Below are 19,327 nucleotides of genomic sequence, written 5' to 3'. Positions count from 1 at the left end.
CCTATCTACCACAAGAGTGTTTTTTGGCCTAGAAATTGTAGTTTATTGGCCGTTTGGGCAGTTTTTCCAGCTCTTTCAACTTTCTGGTTTAAAAGCCCATCTTTGCCCTTGTTTCCCACCTTTTCTGTAACTAGTCTAGTCCAGATACAGATTTGCTGTAACCAGGACTGTTTGTAAGCTTCTGAGCCACCCAAGCCTTTCTGTGTTGGAGGGAAACATTCTAGCTTATCAGTGGGAGTGGTAAGCACAAGGTAGCCTATCTACCACAAGATCCAGGTACAGATTCTTAGTTTTAGTGCTCAAATTTGCTTATTTGTGCTCAGCGCTTGCTCAGAACTTAGCACTAAGTAAGCTACAAATTACTACAGCACTCAACCTTCCTCTTTACCTAGAGTAGAGGAAAACCGTTTTTGCACTTACTTTCCTCACCTGCTTAGAAAAAAACAGTTCTTATACTCACTTTCCTCACTTGTCTAGAGGAAAGTAGTTTTTTATTCAGGCATGTCCAAGGGTCAGCTCCCAGTGTTCTCTCCTGTCTATCTGATGAATCTGGGCAACTTGGGGCAATGTAGCAATTGCCTCATGTACACAGACAACCCTCTCCTCCAACCACCCAACACCACAACCTGTGAGAGATGCACTTATCTAGCCAAACTGGAGGCAAAGCTCTCTCCAGCCAAGACTGAACTTGACAGTCAAGAGGAGAAGGTAAACACTTGCACCACACCACACTCATCACATAGTCCCACTAAATCTACACAACCGAAATCCACACATAGAAACACAAAAACATTTGCAGAAGCTCTCATTAATAATCTGCTCAAGCAACAGAGACCTCCAAAGCAGAAACGCAAGCAACCTCCACCCCACAACACAAACCCAATGACACATAGCCCACAAACTCAGTGTGCCAATAAATCACAGCCCATAAGGCAAAACAACATACCCAACACACTAGTCATAGGTGACTCTATAGTCAGGCACACTGATGTCCCACTAACCAGGCTAAACAAGGAGAAGGTTACTGTCAGCTGCCTGTTGGGTGCCATGACCCACCACATAACCCACGCACTCAGGTCACTCCACAACAAGTACAAATATGACTGTCATTGTCCATGTTGGTGTGAACTACCTGAGACATACCTCCCTGGACTACATGAAAAGAGACATGGAAGAGCTCTCTGATCTTGTAGTCCAAGCAGATATGACCCTAGCCCTGAGTAGCATCCTGCCATCACCCAGAATGATACCACAGTACAAGGACAAAATGATTGACTTCAACAATTGGCTAAGCTTCTGGTGTCATTCTAAGGGGATCCAGTATCTTTCTGCTTGGGACGACATGGTCGACAGACCAGGATGCTTTGCCAGAGATGGCCTGCACCTGTCACCCCTGGGATTCCAGATACTGGCTAAGGTCTTGCCACCACCTATAGTGCCTTTTTTTTAGGCAAGGTTCAAATGACAAATTCACAACTGTAACAGGAACAGGCAAGCAAAAACTGAGGATAATGCTACTCAATGCTAGAAGTCTAAATCTCAAAATGCACTTACTCGAGGCACTCCTTAAAATGGAGAACATAGATATCTGTGCAGTGACTGAGATCTGGTTCAAGAGAGCACCCCTGCATTACCAGGCTATAACTCATACCACACTTTTTGGCCCTCTAACCTGGACCAGAACACCAATGGTGGAGGTGTGTCCATATTCATTAAGGATATTCACACCTCCATGCTAGTTGTGCAGCATAATACACTGATGCCAAGGGCAACCACAAAGAATTCTATAGCTATGTCACAAATCTCAATGGCAACTCCCAGATCTGCTCTGAGTTACAGTACAATGGCATGAAAATTACACAACTGATATTGCCAACATCCTGGCAGATAGGTTCAGTGCTAACTTTACCTCCCTCTCACCTCCTCAAGGGCCCATATCTATACAGGAAGAATGTAATCACATCTAAGCAGGTAACAGCTGCACTCTAAAACCAAAAACACAGCATCCATTGGACCGGACAACATGCCAGGCTGCATTTTACACGAACTTCAGAACGAACTGGCTCCCCACCTAAGCACCATGCTCAATCATAGTCTCACATCAGGCTTTGTGTCCACTGAATGGCACACAGCAACAGTTATCCCACTCCACAAAGGGGGAGCCACCACTGATCCTCAGAACTATTGCCCTATTAGCCTGATGAGCCTGGTCTGCAAGGCTATGGAACATATCATGGAACTCAAAAAAAGACATTGGTTACCTCCAAACTCTGGACCCCACCCAGTTCGGGTTTGTGAAAGGCAGATCATGCCTTCGGAACCTGATCCCTTTGAGGCAGTCACCAAAGCTATAGACGAGGGTAAGGTGGTTCACACAGCCTATCTTGACCTCGCCAAGGCTTTCGACACCATCCCCCATTCTGGAATTATAGATAAACTCACTAAACTAGGTATGAATCCCTACGTCACAAGATGGGTTGCCAACTGGCTCACTGACAGAACCTACACTGTAAAACTTGCAGACTGCAAATCTGACTTCAAGCCAGTGACAACTAGAGTACCACAGGGATCAGTCCTGGGACCTCTTCTGTTTGGTATCTTCTTCTCTGAAGTATAGGCTAACACAGAAGGCCTCTGGCTAACGTAGTTCGCAGATGACTGCAAACTAGGAGCCATAGTCGAGTCACCAAATGAAGTGGACATCCTACAGAATGGCCTCACTGAGACAGATGCCTGGTGTCAGAGGCATGGCCTCAAGCTCAATGCCAAAAAGTGCATTGTCATCCCGTTTGGTAAAAACTCTGTACCCATGAACTACCAATTAAATGGCAATCTGCTTAACGCCGAATGTGTGATAACAGACCTTGGGACCCAGGTGGACAGTAGTCTCTCCTTTGATAATCCATCACCACAGTAGGCAGGAAATCCTCATCATAAAAGGGTTCTCATCCAGGAAAAAAGAGGTCATAGTTCCCCTCTACTCGGCACTTATTAGACCCATTATAGAGTACAACGCCCCTTTTGAAATGTACCTCACAAACCATCTGCAGCAGCTGGAAAGGCCACAGAAGTACCTTACAAAGAGGATTACTGGCCACAAACAGATGCCATACACTGACCATCTCAAATAACTCCAGCTTTACTCTGTAGCATATCGCTTACTCCGAGGGGATCTCTGCCTAACATATAAAGTTATGTTAAACCCAGAGCTGTTGGACATGCTACACCTAAAAAATCCAAATCCCTCCAGGCTACACACTCTAGGGACCTAAACCTTGTCACCACAATAAACAGGACATGCTGAAGGGGTAGATTCCTGTTCCAGAGACTTCCTATACTCTGGAACAAGCTAGCCATCTATGTCAAGCAACGTTCCTCATTAGCACTCAAGAAAAATCTTGATGAGTGGATGGGAAATAGGAAATACATCCCGGGGATAACTTCTGTGGCTCTTCTCAACAGGGGCCCAGGAAAATAACTTTCTTGGGTGGCGTAAGCCAGGGAACCTTGTTGGCTAGGCTTACTTAGGTCCTTGGGCTGATAGCTTAGTACCTACCTATGAACCTATGAACCTCTGCTTGATTTTTTTTCCTACATGACCTCTTCCTCTCCATACCTGGCTTAGTTAGGTCTTTCCTCCTTCCTCTTTTCTGCAATATACCTAAAATGCTTCCTTCATGAGATCACTGGTAACTAAGTTTTGCCATTAAGTGAAAGTTTTTTTTAGATACTTTGCTAAACACAGAGCTGATATGGCTTGACCATCTAGTCTGCTCATGGTGAGTCCAGTAACAAATAGGTGTACAGACATAATTTTCACTGTATGCAACAAGGGCTCAACAAATATATGGGAACTAAAAGAGTGAACATTTTGTTGACATGATGAAAAATCTGAAAGACATTTACAGTTTCACTGCATTTCATTCTGATTTTACTTTTCTGCCATTTGCAATGTGCTTAGTTGTAAACACATTGATAAAGGTTGATTGACTGCTTATTAAAAAAAGCCCAAGTCCCCTTTTCTGGCCTCTTTTGTCAACTCCTTTTTGGCTTATGCTTTTTCTCACCACCTTTATGGTCATTCTGCTTGATTTCTTGTGTGGTGCTGTCTCACTTCATGAACTTTCACTTCTCCTTCTTCTGTGCTTGCTCTTATAATTAATTGCTATCCCAATATTCTTATATAGCAGCAATGGCCTTCTCCTATTTTTGCTTCTTAGGAGACTTCCTCAAATCCTTGTTCATAGACTTCAGTATTCCAGTCATGATCCATTCCAATGACTTGTTCACTCCTTGATTTACTCTCAGGAACTTAATACATTTTTGAACCTCTCCCTACCTCACTGCAATTCATACCTTGAAATTCTGTGCCATTAGCTTTGTACCTGGTTTCTTACTTTTAATCCAGTTCAGAACCACACAGTGACATTTTCACTGCTAGTTAATGCTGCCTTCATACAAACATTTCTGACCCCCATCCACCTTGGATAGGGCCATTGCTAGAACACTAACCTTTACAGTACTGTCCCACACCAGCAGGCTGGACCATTTGTGGCTCAAAACTTCAGGCAACCTCCACTTCCCATTTCCTTCTCTCCCTTGCAATGTGAGATCTCCTAGCCTACTCTTAACAGATCTCCATATGTATAACCTTCATCCTCCACTTACTCCATTCCTTTATTCACTCTACCAGTCCATCATCTTCCTTCCCTTGACCCGTCTATTATATGCTTTAGAGATATGCTAACAGTACCACACCCTTCTTCTGTTTTGACCACAGGAGTTCTTAACCTAGATTGTGACTCTCATTCCATCCTCTCATGCGTTATGGTCATTGATCCTTCTCCTTTCAGACTTTGCATTTGGAGCCCTTTCTTGTGTAGATTGCCATTCCCCTCCACCATTCTCTTTCCCAGAATTCTAACCAGCTTGTACCCTGGCATTTTCTTATTCTACCATCTGTTGTTACTGGCCCATTTTCTTGCATATATTAAACCTCCCCTCCTGCAATGCTGCTTGCAGCTGCCCATAAAAAATCTATAAATTGTAAATAATGTTTATAACCTTGTAATTTCTTTGTAGATTTTGTAATTTGTGCAAATTCCTTGCTATTCTTTCAAATTTGTACTGTCTATTTCTATTCAGAAATACTCAAGTTTATCATTCTGCTCACTTGGTTAACCTTTTCCAGGCTTTGCTTAAAAAAATCTGTTGTCAACTGTCTTTTGCCGCACCTCCCTCTTTGTCACACACAACAAAGCTGAGCCTATTTGCTGATCTTCAGGTATGTCTAAAATTAAGAATGAACACTTTGAAGAGTGTGGGACTCAGGATCAGTCCCTCACGTGCCCCACTCATGATTTCAATTAATTGTGATAATGCCCTTCTCACCAAACCCTCTGCATCTTATCTTTCAGCCATGCTGGACCATTTTCTTAATGGTATTCCTTGCCCCCCGTCCTCCACTGCTTGCACTAGCTATTCATGCATAAAGTCCAGATAGAGAATGTCTAGTTGTACTCCATTGTCAGGTTTACTGACAATTAGTGCTGAGGGTTAAAGCTCTAATTTGTTAGTGAGCTGATTCCTGTGCCGAGAACAGGGTTTGAATCTTTCCACATTCATTTATCTTCTGTGCAACTTTCTGCTGAAAATGGGTAGATGCCCAGTAGGACTTTTTCAGTCAATAAAAATAAATAAATCTTCCTTCCACGTTTCTTTGACTTCCATACTGATGCTACAGAGCTATGGTGTTCTGCCACCCCTGTTTGTTCATCTGCTATGTCTGTTTTCTTCTTCCTTGAATTTGTTCACTTACTCCTCTTTTCTGCTTCCTTGACACTATGTACCCATTCTTAAAACTAAGATTATAGCAGCACACTTTCTGCCATCTTTACACACTGCTATCCCTTCTGGACTTAGGAGTCCCTACCTGACCTACAGCTATCTGCTGTTCCACAACTCCCTGCCTTTTTCCTTATCTAGTACTATAGCTGTTAACTACAGCCCTTCCCCATGCATTATGCAGATTGGAATTGATAACACAAATCAACATGCAGTTTTGAATACACTATCCTAGCTTTCTTCTGCTAGCTCCTTGTCCCTGTTTGTTATCATCTTAGCTATCTCACCAGACAGGTCATTAATGTCTAGTTACAGACAAGCATATATCTGCCTCCCATGATGACCACCACCTCCTCCAATGTTGCACTAAGTTTGCCCTCAGACCAGATTGCCTGAAATGCCATCTCTCTATACCCCCTTCCCAGTACTGTTAACGTCCCTGGACACTGCATCTTCAGTCAACACACCCCTCTTTTCTATTCACATACTGGCTGACTGTGTCTGTTACTTTTTGACTCATCTTACTAACTTTGTGACGCATCTTACTAACCCCCTTAAATCCACTATTTTTCACTCCATTTCAACTACTAGCCTTTCCTCTTTCCTAGCAGGTTACCTTCTTCCTTCTGCTGTGACAGAGTCCCTCAGCCCTCCTGCATTTTCTCCCCAGTTCCCTTTTAACAGTTGTTGCCTCCTGCTGCCCTTCTGTCCTTTCTTCCATCTCTGCTTCCTTCTGCTGCCTTCAACTGTTTTCTTTCATAGTCAAAATTCATTATTGTCATTCTGTATTTGTCTCATCTGCTTCGCCTGTTCTGCTTTCTTACTGCCTTATTTTCCTTTACCCAATCTGCGTTCCATTAGCCTGGTGCCTGCCCTTCTGTTTCTCTTCCGTTTGCCCCTTCAGTTTGTACTATCATTCACTCCACCTTACTCTGACTGCCTGATCACAAGCCCTCTTTCAAAGTTCTTGTATCATTTCACTTCCCACAACTGCCCTCATCTTCTCAAATTCCATTGCAGTCTTCATACCCTCCTTCAAGTTTAACAACCTATCCTCTGTATGTATGGGCTTCTTCATCATACCACTTTTTTGTACAACAGACCCAATGCTGTGCCTCCTGCACCTTTAATCTCAAGCTGTGCTTTTGATGCATAATAAATAGCTTGTTTGCATGATGTGGTTGAATGTGGCTTATTATTCCTTACTAAATTCTCAGCCTCTTATGCAATAAACTCTTTCTGAAAGAAACTTGTAATGTTTCTTTAAAGCTAAACTCTACCTAAAAGTAATAGTTATTGATGTACACAACTGCTTCAAGTCTCGTGCCTCCCAAGGATCAGTTCTGGCATTAGTTTTTATTTCTCTTTGCATTAATGTATTTGCCCTGATCTAATATGTCTCTGCCTTACTATGTATGCAAATGAGACTAACCTTAGGGATGTTCAAAAGGAAAAGGAAACTGAAATGAATAAGCTTTCAAAATGGCTACCAGTGCACAACTAACAGTGAGTAATCAAAAAACAACAAAACTGGGTTTGACTCCCCTGAGTCCCCTAAAGGATGCTGGCATATGGCATATTTCTGACTCAGTTAGCAGTACACAATCTCATGTGGATCCTTTCAAATTCTAATGGTCTGGAGGTAGTTATTACTTCCACACTGTGAATGCTCATCTTTGAGGAATAAATGGCCTAAAGACTATAAGGCAGAGGCTTGATAGCCATGAAGCATAGGGCTAATAAACAGACAGGCAAAAACAAACACTTAGTGGTCTGGCCAGACCTCAATGAAGCATTCAAGCCCAATGTGGAAATGTGAATGGATGACATACTGAAGCATCTGTGATTAAATTGCAGAATCTTCAATAACCCTACATTAGAGGTGAAAAGAGACACGGATAAAAACCTTCTAATACCTAAACTGAAATATGTTCTCCAAGTCATTGCTTTCAACTAGTGCCTTAACATACATTTGCTATCAAGATTACATTTACTATCAAAAGCTCTCAGTAGAAGATTTAGATGGTTATTGTACTATTTCCTCACGTTGATCACCACTGCATTTCATCAGGAAAGGTGAACTGACTTCCAACAACACCTAGATTTTTCTCATTTGATTTCCGTACCACTAAATTCTAACGCTGAGGATATTCCACATCTCGCAGCATAAACATCACACAATACTAACAATAATTACCCATTGAGAACACAAGATCATGGAGTGCTAGTACTTGCAAAGCCTTCCTTCTGGATAATGACAGAGAAGACAATAAGACTGCCCCATTGGCTTGAATCCATCCCCCTGTCAGTATGAGAAGAGAGATGAGCTATGGCGAATTCCAACCAAGTTGTTTAATTATTTAGCTGTGACTTACAGAAGTATTTGCTACAAAGACAAAGCCCTAACTAGATGAAACCAAATGTATTAATTAATAATTATTCCATATGAAATCTTGTGGATGCCCTTTAAAATGCTGATTTTTGTTATGGTTAAAATTAAGGATCTATAAGCCATTGCCATAATGTTTCTTTGAATCTAATGTCCATGTTGTATGAAATGTGGCACTTATACAATAAAAGCTCCTTACTATGGCATTGTACTAGTATTGTACTGTGAAAAACTGTTTGTCTTGCCCAAGTAGCATGATGTTATGCTTTCCTAATCTGCATCAAATATATATTACTATACACACACACACACACACACATATATATGTATATATATGGGTCTACTTCGGGAGACCGAACCGACGATTCGCCGACATGCGGGAAGAGGAGACTAAACGACCGACAGGTAGGTTTACCGACTGGGAGATTCGCCGACAGCGGAAAGACCGACAAGGGAAATGTGTGATCGTGACATGAGAAGTGTGCGACAGTGACGGAGTTAGGAGCGGTCAGGTAAGTGTGCGAAATTGTGGGATGTCGGGTTAGGCTGTGGGACAGGTGAGTGTGTGTTTGTGTCGGAGGTAGGGTTCGGGTTAGGTAAGTGTGTGATAGTGAGGGACTGTAGTTTTGGGACGGGTTAAGTGAGTTAGGGTTAGGGTGCAGGTAGGTGAAGTGTGCGATGGTGTCGGTGCTTGGGTTAGGGGTGGGTAAGTGAGTTAGGGTGCAGGTAGGTGAAGTGTGCGATGGTGTCGGTGCTTGGGTTAGGGGTGGGTAAGTGAGTTAGGGTTAGGGTGCAGGTAGGTGAAGTGTGCGATGGTGTCGGTGCTTGGGTTAGGGGTGGGTAAGTGAGTTAGGGTTAGGGTGCAGGTAGGTGAAGTGTGCGATAGTGTCGGACGTTAGGGTTAGGGTTTAGGTTTAGGTTAGTGGATGTGTTGTTGTGTGCTTGTGTATTTGGCGTATTTTGTGTCGGTGTTTTGTTGTTCGGTATGTTGCGGTGTCGGTGTGGTGTGTTGTCGGTTGTTTGGGGTCGGGGATGTGTGTGTCGGTGATTCGTACGTTTGGTGTATGAAAGTAGACCCATATATATATATATATATATATATATATATATATATATATATATACACACATATATGGAGAGAGAGAGGGAGGGAGATTGCCTGTAATTGTGTCTTTTTGCTTGAGTGGCAAGGATTCAAGCACCAGTTTACCTGCTCACTTTGTAAATACAATAAAATTAAATAAGAGAAGTAGAAATTACTGATTCTTTTTGTAATGCAATAAGAACCCTTGGTAATTCAACTTCTCTACACATTATGGAGTTACTTTTCATCAAGAGTCAGGTACCCAAGGCACAAGAGTGGGAAGAAAAGAAAGCCGATCACTGCTTTCCATAGTCATGTCAGTGTAATTTCTAAGTGTGTGCTGGCAATGAATACTTTGTTTTAGGATATTTTGCCTGTCTTTGTGTGACCATGGAGTTGACATATATAAGTTCAGAGTTTATTCAGGACTTACTTCCTTCAACACGGCTGCAGGAGGGCTTGCCTCCAGCAAATAATGCTTACAGTTTAATTTTTCAGCCTTGTGTTCATAAGTTCATAGGTTCATTGATGTGTACTAGGCTACTGACCACTAGGGTCTTTTTTAAGTCAAGCCATGCATCCCAAATCTTTGACAACTGCTGGTTCCCTTGGTAAGTCTAAGCAGGGGCTTGGTGATGAAACATTTACAAGCAAGGGCATAGGAGATGAGCAATTTACAGGCTGCCTGTTGTCCATTAGAGACATAGGTGCTAAACCAGGGATCATACTTCTCAACTGTCCAGATTTTCTCAAAATATCCAGATTTTTGTCTCCTATATTTGGTCTGTCCCACATAAAATTTGTTATTTTTTACAAATCACGAAGGATTGAATTCAATATTTATTGACATAAAATTGAGTTTCAGAGTTCATATCCTTCAAAAAAGTCTAATCTGTAAAGCCAGGGAATGCATCATAAGTGAGCTCGTTAATTATGACATCAAGAATCTCATTTGACTTGACCTGTAATGATTTAGCTTCACTAAGGGGTAGATCGTGCCTGTCAAATCGTACAAGCTACAGGCAGTGGTTGGGCTGTTCATACAGCTTATCTTGGTCTGGTCAAAGTATTCAATACTGAACCTCATCTGCAATTGTAAATACAAAAATCTGTCTTAAACATACATCCTTATGTGCTAAGATGGATAGAAACTTTTCTGAAAGACAGAACCAATATAGTTTGTGTGGCAAGTGCATCTTCAAAAAGTGCTAAAGTAACCATTGGAGTTCCCCACTGTTCTGTACTGGGTCCTCTCCTGCTCATCATCTAGTTCTTTGAGGACTAGAAATTGGGCAAAATTGTCAAGATCCCATCAAATGTCAGAATGAGCTTACCCTAGTTAATACCTGGTTTAGAGATAATGGCTTGCTAAAAAGTGTGGTATTGTTTATTTCAGAAAACATCAGTTCCCATAACATACAGAATAAATAACATTGCATTACTAAAAAAAAAGGCAGTCAGGGACCTGGACAGATGGGTTCATAGTATCTTTTTCTTTCCTTTGCTATGATTATCATGTGGCAACTATAGTCAAGAAGTCCTTCAATTCAGATTGACTAATAGTCAAAGGTATTTCATCTAGATCAAAAGATGTTGTTATTACTCTACACTCAGCACTGACTAGACCCATAATAGAGTGCAACACTCTATTTTGGATGCACATAATCAAAAGATGTCTGCTATTAAGAACCTTACTTACCAGGAGAGGCTGAAAGTCCACTTCCAGCACTTTGTGCCTTATAGAGTCCTGAAGTATGACCCCCACCTTGCTTACTGTGCCATTAAGAGATCCAGTGGTGCTTGACCTCCTCCATCCAGTAAGTCAGCTAGCACAAGTAACACTAAAACTATAGACCTGAACCTTCATCAGTAAGTAAAGATAATGTGTTGTACCGATAGGCTCTTCACTCAGCACCTTCCCTTGTTTGGAGGGAACGCCCTCTACAAGTTAAGCAATGTGATTCAGTATCTTCTTAAAACTTACCCTGGATGATTGGACTGGTTCTTTCCAATTTATCCCAGGACTTAGTGGCTTCTCTCTTCTTGAGAAAGGAGGTAAACCCTGGGGGTGGGCATTTGCAAAGCCTACATGGTCATTATACAAAAAGAGCCTTGAAACTCCAATGAATCCTATGAATCCTGTGAACAATGTTGGACATATGTTACTGGCATAGCTCATATTTTTGCGGCTCAAGTATCTTTTTATTCTATGATCTAAATGTAACCAACATAATGTCATAAGGGAAACATGTTAAATCTGCATTTCAAATCCAGGATAAGATGTTTCAAAATCATGTCATAAATATCTGTGAAAGCAAGTGACACCTTAATCAAAAGGGGCGTCTTCAAAATGGTGTAACATCTGCAGTAAGAGAAGAGCATAACGAGAAGAATCATTTTAAAAAGTAGTAAGGTAGCAAGTGAACTGCATAAACATGTAGCAGTTGTCATGCATGTTGTAGGCCGCATTAAGATGTGCCCATTAAGATTTGATACAATTTTCATATTGTTTCACAGTCCTTGATTTTTTTCCATGAATTTTCTAGCAAGCCAATATACATTTCATTAGTGTTCAATTAAATATGAGGAGAATCTTGAAAAAGGAATTTTAAGCAGTTGTCCCATTGCCCCACTGTGTTGTTATGTAAAACTTAAAACAGTGGTCAATGCACACAGAAAGGAAGCTTGAAACCCGAGGTTGCTTGCTGTCAGCATTAATAATGATTAACAAGGTTAATATCTTCCTACTGGTGAAAGTCCGTAATTGCTTAAACAGAGGTAAAAAGAATATGAATCATAAAAACAATGAATAAAAAGGTCACACAGACAAACTAATCAATAAAAACTACAAGAAAAAGCTAGCTAAGCTAGAGTTTCCACTGTGTGATTCCTTAAGCATCTTGTGTTAGAAGCACATGGGATATATACAAATGACCCCTTAAGGACATCAGGTGTATCAGCTATATGGTAGTTATGAAAGCCCACAACTTTATTTCTTTTTAAGTCTGTTAAGGGCAAATGCAGGCCAATAAAACCAAACCCCACTAGCTGTGATCATGCATGTTTAAGCCTTCTTATGGCATCATCAACACAGCATAAGCAGACTGTTTTGTTAACCTTTAGAAACACAGGGTTGTCATACCCAGCCGTTGTCCATAACCATTAGGGTGTTTGCAAAATATCCCAACTAAGAAACTAAAACAATGAGTAAAAAGGTCACACAGACAAACCAGTCAGTAAAACCTACAAATAAACTACTGTCTTTAAAACATATCTGAGAAATTGATGTGGATAGTTTCCCCAATGCGCACCAACACCCCAAATGTAGACACAGCTTCTTCTCTGGAAGTTGCCCACATTATTATTTCTATTTACTAGTGTATGTTCCCCCAAACAATACATGCTTGCCCTCCTAGCATACCCATGTGCATTTATCTTACTGGCAGCAGAGTGACATACCATGTGCTGTGCTACTGCATCATGGGAAATAAATGCAGCTTCAAACACACAGCAGCAATGCATATGTTTACAGAGAGTATACGCACTGTTATGGAATGAAGAAATAAATCATATTACAGATAGCAGGCAAGACAGTTGGACACACTGTGAAAACTAACGCAGGGGTGCTGGTGACAGAAGCAATAATTATATTATGGCTATTTGATGTAGCTTCACTTGCTTGTATCCCCCCCCCCCCACCACACACACACAGATGTACACACACACAAGCCTACGTACAAGACAGGCTGTTGATACTTAGCCCTATCGCAGTGGTTGAAAGGATATTCAGTATGACATACAGAATATGCATTCATAGGTACAGTGACCCTAACATTGCCCACAGAACCTTATTATAGATTTGTGTAAAGCCCACACATATAATGACATAGCAGGGGAGGTTGACATTACAGATTGGTGGTGTATTACTCTACTGTAGAAATGGCCACATGCATTTTATGGCACACAGTGTGCTTTCTTACTTTCCCAACCTCTCATCATTTGTTTGACCACTTACTGCAGCTGGGATTAGTAAGGTGTACGCAGCATGGTTGATGCAACAATATCACAACATTTTACTTGGATGATGCAAATCTTTATTGCAATGTTAAATCAGGCTCATGTTCCATTGACATACCACTTTTAGTCCATTTGTGCATTTAAAATATGTGGTAAACCATATTTATGAATCCCCCTGCTTATGAATTACTTACAATAATTATAGTGGAACCCTTTAACTAATCCCATAAACACACGACTACCTATGGCATTTTTTCTGCTTCTCAATACATTAATTTCTGTGATTCATTATCAGTGATTACCTCATAATTTGTCAACTATTTTCATTTGGCTGTACTGTGTTGGATTCTGTCCATAGTCTATTTTATTCTTGCATTTGGGCATAAATCTTTTTTTTTTTTTTTTTGTTATCTGTAGTTTGTGATCATAATAATATTTTTGTGATGTCTATTTTTGCCATTTGTTTGTTCGGGGAATACATTGATCATATGCTGATATTTCTGTTAAATTACGTTGCTGGTGGAAGTCATTGAACTGTATTACAGTCAAACCTCAGCAGATTGACTGTAATATAATTCAGGAGTTTTCTCTGTGGGTTTAGTTTATTTTATTTCTGGGGGTATGGCTGACTTAAGTTTTAGGTGCTTTTTTGCGATGTAATGCATTTGTTTATATTTGTCTTCACTTATGTTACTTTAGGTGAAAGTGATCATTAATGAACCATTTTCAACATTTTCCATTGATCAAAGCTCATCATTGATTAATAAGAATAATACATATATATATATATATATATATATATATATATATATATATATATATATATATATACATATATATATATATATAGAGAGAGAGAGAGAAAGAAAGTCAGAAAAAGAGAGATGATAGCTTATGGACACACGCATATTAAGTGTGTGTGTGCGTGTGTTTGTGTGTGTGTGTGTGTGTGTGTGTGTGTGTGTGTGTGTGTGTGTGTGTGTGTGTGTGTGTGTGTGTGTGTGTGTGTGTGTGTGCATTTGTTGTAGTTAAAAACAATTATTGCTTTCTTTAGGATAAATGCATTACACTGAATGCCTGATCACATGCACTTCGATAACCTCTGCATTGTTTTCTACATTCAGTAGCAGCAGGTCAGTACAGCTGCTGTCACATGACTGTGCAGAAAGTAATATAAACTAGAAACAGCATGAGGAGAGAGGAATAAACACAAGCTCTCTCATCAGAAAAGAAATAGCACATCAAGTTAATGGACTTCACTGTATAAAGCAGCAATGTTCCAAACTATCTTAGATTTATTGCGGGATGCCAGAAAATAATTTTAATGATGGATGGCCAGCGAACAAATTTGTTAATTTCTATCATGACAGCAAAACACAGCAGTCAAACAACAATATAAGACAAGTCAAAAACTGTGAAAGCAGCAGTAAAGTCATTAAATCATGGAAACTAAATGCCCTTAATTAACTCTGTGTCCTTTTCCATCACATTGTGCCAGCATGTCTAATACTGTCTCAACAGACACCCTTGTTTGTGAAAAGAAATGACTACACACAGCAGACAGCAACTAATTCCCAAGGAACTGCCAAACATGTTTGAAATAGTAAGGCAAGCTTTCTCAGAAAAAGTGGAGAACTAAAACTGTTTTTGTTTTATTAAATGAAATTATTACTCACGGATGGCAACTGAACGTAGCTGTAAATATTGGCAAACTCTTCAGTAGTCCTTCCCAGTGCCACAGCGCAATTTTTCCTATCTTCCAGCTATTAGAGATGAGATGATGACAGCACAGTATAAACAGCTATAAAAAGAGAAATTCATGAAATCACTTAGGCAGTTTTCATTTTAATGGCATGTGTTTCACTTCACAGATCCTGTCTTTTTGTGGCAGTTTTCATTTGTCCTCACAGTTTTCTATAGACCAGCAAACCAAATTGTTTGAATTTGTGATGGCACAAAGTTTCAGTTGTAGCTCTGTATAGTCAATGCTGGTCACAATACACTGTGCAATCAAGGATGTTTCACACCAAAGTGCCACATAGCAGATCATTTGAATCTATTCTACTTACATCTGAGAACAATAACCCTAAATCTAATTTCCACACACTCCTCAATAAAAATATATGCAGATTACCTTTGTATGAACATGCCTGCACACAGTTAATAGCTACAAGTGCTGCTGATATTTAATTTGCTTTTTGCTTTACTGTGCATGTATGTCTGTATGCTTTTTAAAGTTTTGTGTTAATTTAATCATATCCTAGCATTTATGATACACTGTGGCACATATCACAGAAGGATAAACATAAAAAATCATTATCATTAAACACACAGACAGACAGACAGACACACACACAGACAGACACACAGGCACACTCAGACAGACACACACACAGACACACAGTCACACAGACAGACAGACACACATAGATACACACAGACAGAGGCAGACAGAGAGACAGACAGACAGACAGACACAGACAGACAGACACAGACACACACACACAAGCACTTGGGTACACATCCATGGGTAAATCCCACTCACATACATAGACACAGTTAAGCAAACACAGCCATACACAGACAAATATCTATGCATAGACAGTCTGTAGCAATGAAGTTTGCCTTAAGTTCCATGTACACTTGACTTTCATTCCTTGTCCTGACCCTTATAGACTCATTATATTTCCTTTGTTCAGCTCATAAAGAGTTCTTGCCATTTGCTTCTGTTGGATTATACTTCTAACACAGTCTGACTGCCGGATCAAGATGTTCTGGTGGTTTATAAAAACCCACATTGAAGGCAAAATTCCATCCCACTACTTTGCAGAAACAGCTTTGAAAAGTGGGCAATTTTCACATTTAACAAATGTAATTGCAAAAAAAAAAAAAAAAAAATTTGGGTGCAGAATGAGAAATGGGGTACATTGACTCCGGCTGGAGAAATACATCTGCCAGTGTGTGTGCTCTGTGTAATACAAAAAAGCAAGTACAGAGTACCAGCTTGTAAATATAAAAACTAAAACTGGGCAAAAAAGTATAATAACATATTGCATTATATAATTAAATATGCATATAGGCTATCACTTTCTCTGGCATTGTATAAAATCACTGTTAGGTATGCATTTTAACAGTAGTTAATGTCAGGAAATCTTTGCTGATTCCTAGAGTCCAACAGACTCTAGAAATGAACTGGTTCAGCCTACTTGTCGGTAACTCTCACCTCCCTGATTTTGCAGAACATCCTTGCTTTTGTCTTATATTTTTGTTCTGTCAAAATAATTTTAATTTTCCAGTAAATTTATGAATTATAGTCAGTCAGTAGTACTAGACATTAAAGTTTCATTTTTCATATTGTTCAGAAAAATCCATGTTGGTGATAAATAGGTTAGTATATTATTTTTTTAAGTGTATTAGAATAATATTTAAACATTTTCTTGATTTTGACCTTTGCCCTGCCATTGGTTTTGTCCATAAGATCCAAGTTATGATTACACTAGCCTGCTATTACAGACAACTTGATATTCCCCATATGGAATGGCTTTTATGCAGCTAAGTAGTTTTTGCCTCATTGGTGTTTTATTTCTGTTTGCATGTTTTAAGGCCATTGACTACAATGCAAATGTTTTCTATTCTTAATTAATTAACACTGGTTTGTTTTAATGTATGGTGGTGTGCACCTGGGTGTGCCTGAAATAGGTCTACATAGCGCTGGTATATAGAGCTCCTTATCCACTTGGTGCCAACATCTTCAGCAATTGTATACACCAGGTATGGGCATCTGCAGCAATGTATTCACAGAGTACAAACATATGCAGAACTGTATGCACTTGGGCACGGCCATCAAGACAGTTTGGCTGGGATACACCAAGCTGCATAACTGAGCTACTGCTAAAAAAACCGACAATGACCTAATTTATGCACATCTGGCTCTATACCAGCCATTATAAGACCAGGGAAGTGCAAACATTTATTTCAGTGCCATTTTTACATAAAAGACAACTTTCTTGTTGTTTTTACTATATTTGATCATTTGGGCACAGTACTGCTTTTGTACCGATCTTGTGGGATAAGGTAATATTATAGCTGTTCTATGTGTTTAATCGCTGCTAGTTTTGTAATAAGATTTTCTCCAAATGGCTATATATATTTTTACTTGCTTTACATTGCTGTGTTGTGCTGTAGATGTCATTGCTCTTGTTCTGGCTAGCGTGCTCTTAGCATCACAGCTGTGACATTACTAAAAACGATTGTGACCTAATATCACTAAATTTGATTCTATACCAACTCCTATAAGACCAGGAAAATGCACATTTTTATTACACTGTTGCTTCTCTATAACTCCTAATTTAGACACAGCTTAAATGTTCTAGTTTGCTTTGGTAGTTATTTTGTTTGAGAAGGCAATATTACTGCTTCTCTGAATCTTCAGTCATTGCTGGCTTTGCTATAGATTGTTCTCAGATTGGCTACTTGTTTTCTCAGTTGCTTTTTAATCTGCTGTATGTGCTGCTGCTGTTCTTTTTGCTTAGCTGTGCATCATTCAATGATAGGCACAGCAATCTCCACAGATGCAAGTCATTGCAACTAAAAGGGGACTGTGTTTCTGTTTTATCCCCCCTTCCCAAGACTTATAATCCCACCTTGAAACTGCACAGTTGCCCAGCCAGTGCCTCAGTGCTACTTTATGGCAAAGTGCTGTATCTGGCTACAACTTCCACCACTCAGCTAAGCTGCAGACAACCACTTCATATTAAACAATGTAGTTCCCTCATACTCTTCAGATGCAAACTAGATTTGTGGATGGGTAACCACAAGTACATCCATGGTCTCTCCTAGCACATCCTCATTGAAATGAGGAACAAGCAATGGGAATATGCAGTGGCTAGGCTACAGATGATCATCCTGATCAATTGCCTAGCAACAGCCTATGAACCAATGAAGCCACAGCACTGCCTCCTCCTGGTACAGGCATCACTATCAATGTAGGCACCTGGTACAGGCATCTACAGCAGTGTAACCATTTGCAGGGGCATCTCCAGCACAATATCCACCTGGTATGGACCTCACAACCTCTTGCTACAGTCATCTACATCACTGTGTATATCTAGAATGAACACCTACAGAACTGTGCCACCTGCAACATCATATGCATTTGGTCCAGAAATCTACAACACTGTATATACACCTATTGTTTGTATCTACACCATGATATCCACCTGGTATAGGCATCTACAATGCTTTATCTACCTGCCACAGGCAACTACAGCACTGTATCCACATGAGACAAGCATCTAAAAGACTATATCCACCTGACACAGGCATCTACACCTTGTATGGGCATCTATAACACTAATTCATCTAATATGGGCATCTACAACACAGTATTCATCTGGTACAAGCATCTATAACACTAATTCCTCTGGTACAGGCATCTACAACAATGTATTCATCTGATATGGGCATCTATAGGACTGTATCTCCTAGCACTGTGTCAATCTGTTACAGGCATCTACATTGCTGTATATATTTGGTATGAGCATTTACATTACAGTATCTACCTGGAACAGACATCTGTTGGCATAACGGTTAAGGTCTTAACATTATAGATATAAGGTACAGGGTTTAATTCTGACCTCTGGTTATGGCTAGGCTTAGAATAGTCTGCAGACTGATAGTCTAGTATGGGCCAAAAGGCAATTATAATAGCACAGCATCAAAATTCAAACAAATACATTTTAGCATAAATATAAATCCCAACAAAAATGGTTTGAAACAGTTATAGACTCTAAACAGTTAAGTAGCATAAACTGAGATGCATACAATAAATATGGATTTCATAAAAAGAGTGATAATAGAGAAAATTAGTTTTATTTAAAAGAACAAGCAGGTATATAATTCTGAATGTCACTGATTAGGTTTAAATACACAGAAAATAAGGGGAGATCACTAAAACAGAATGACTATCTTGGATGTGAATGCTAGCTTAAACG

General features: G+C 39.9%; 1 protein-coding gene across 3 annotated transcripts in view; it reads right to left on the bottom strand.

The window, feature by feature from the left end:
• Positions 1-19,327, bottom strand: part of LOC122816589 (putative sodium-coupled neutral amino acid transporter 10) — a 436,081-nt gene that overhangs the window by 178,850 nt on the left and 237,904 nt on the right. For all 3 annotated transcript variants that reach the window (XM_044089479.1, XM_044089480.1, XM_044089481.1), the window contains one exon: positions 15,011-15,135. In XM_044089479.1, the coding sequence (XP_043945414.1) occupies positions 15,011-15,135 (125 nt within the window). The remainder of the gene's footprint in view (positions 1-15,010; positions 15,136-19,327) is intronic.

This window comes from Protopterus annectens, chromosome 12.part0, assembly GCF_019279795.1.
Source record: "Protopterus annectens isolate FY-2018-M chromosome 12.part0, PAN1.0, whole genome shotgun sequence".
In the NCBI taxonomy this organism is placed as follows: domain Eukaryota; kingdom Metazoa; phylum Chordata; order Ceratodontiformes; family Protopteridae; genus Protopterus; species Protopterus annectens.
Note: the sequence above shows the minus strand (reverse complement) of the source record. Positions and strands in the feature narration are given on the sequence as shown.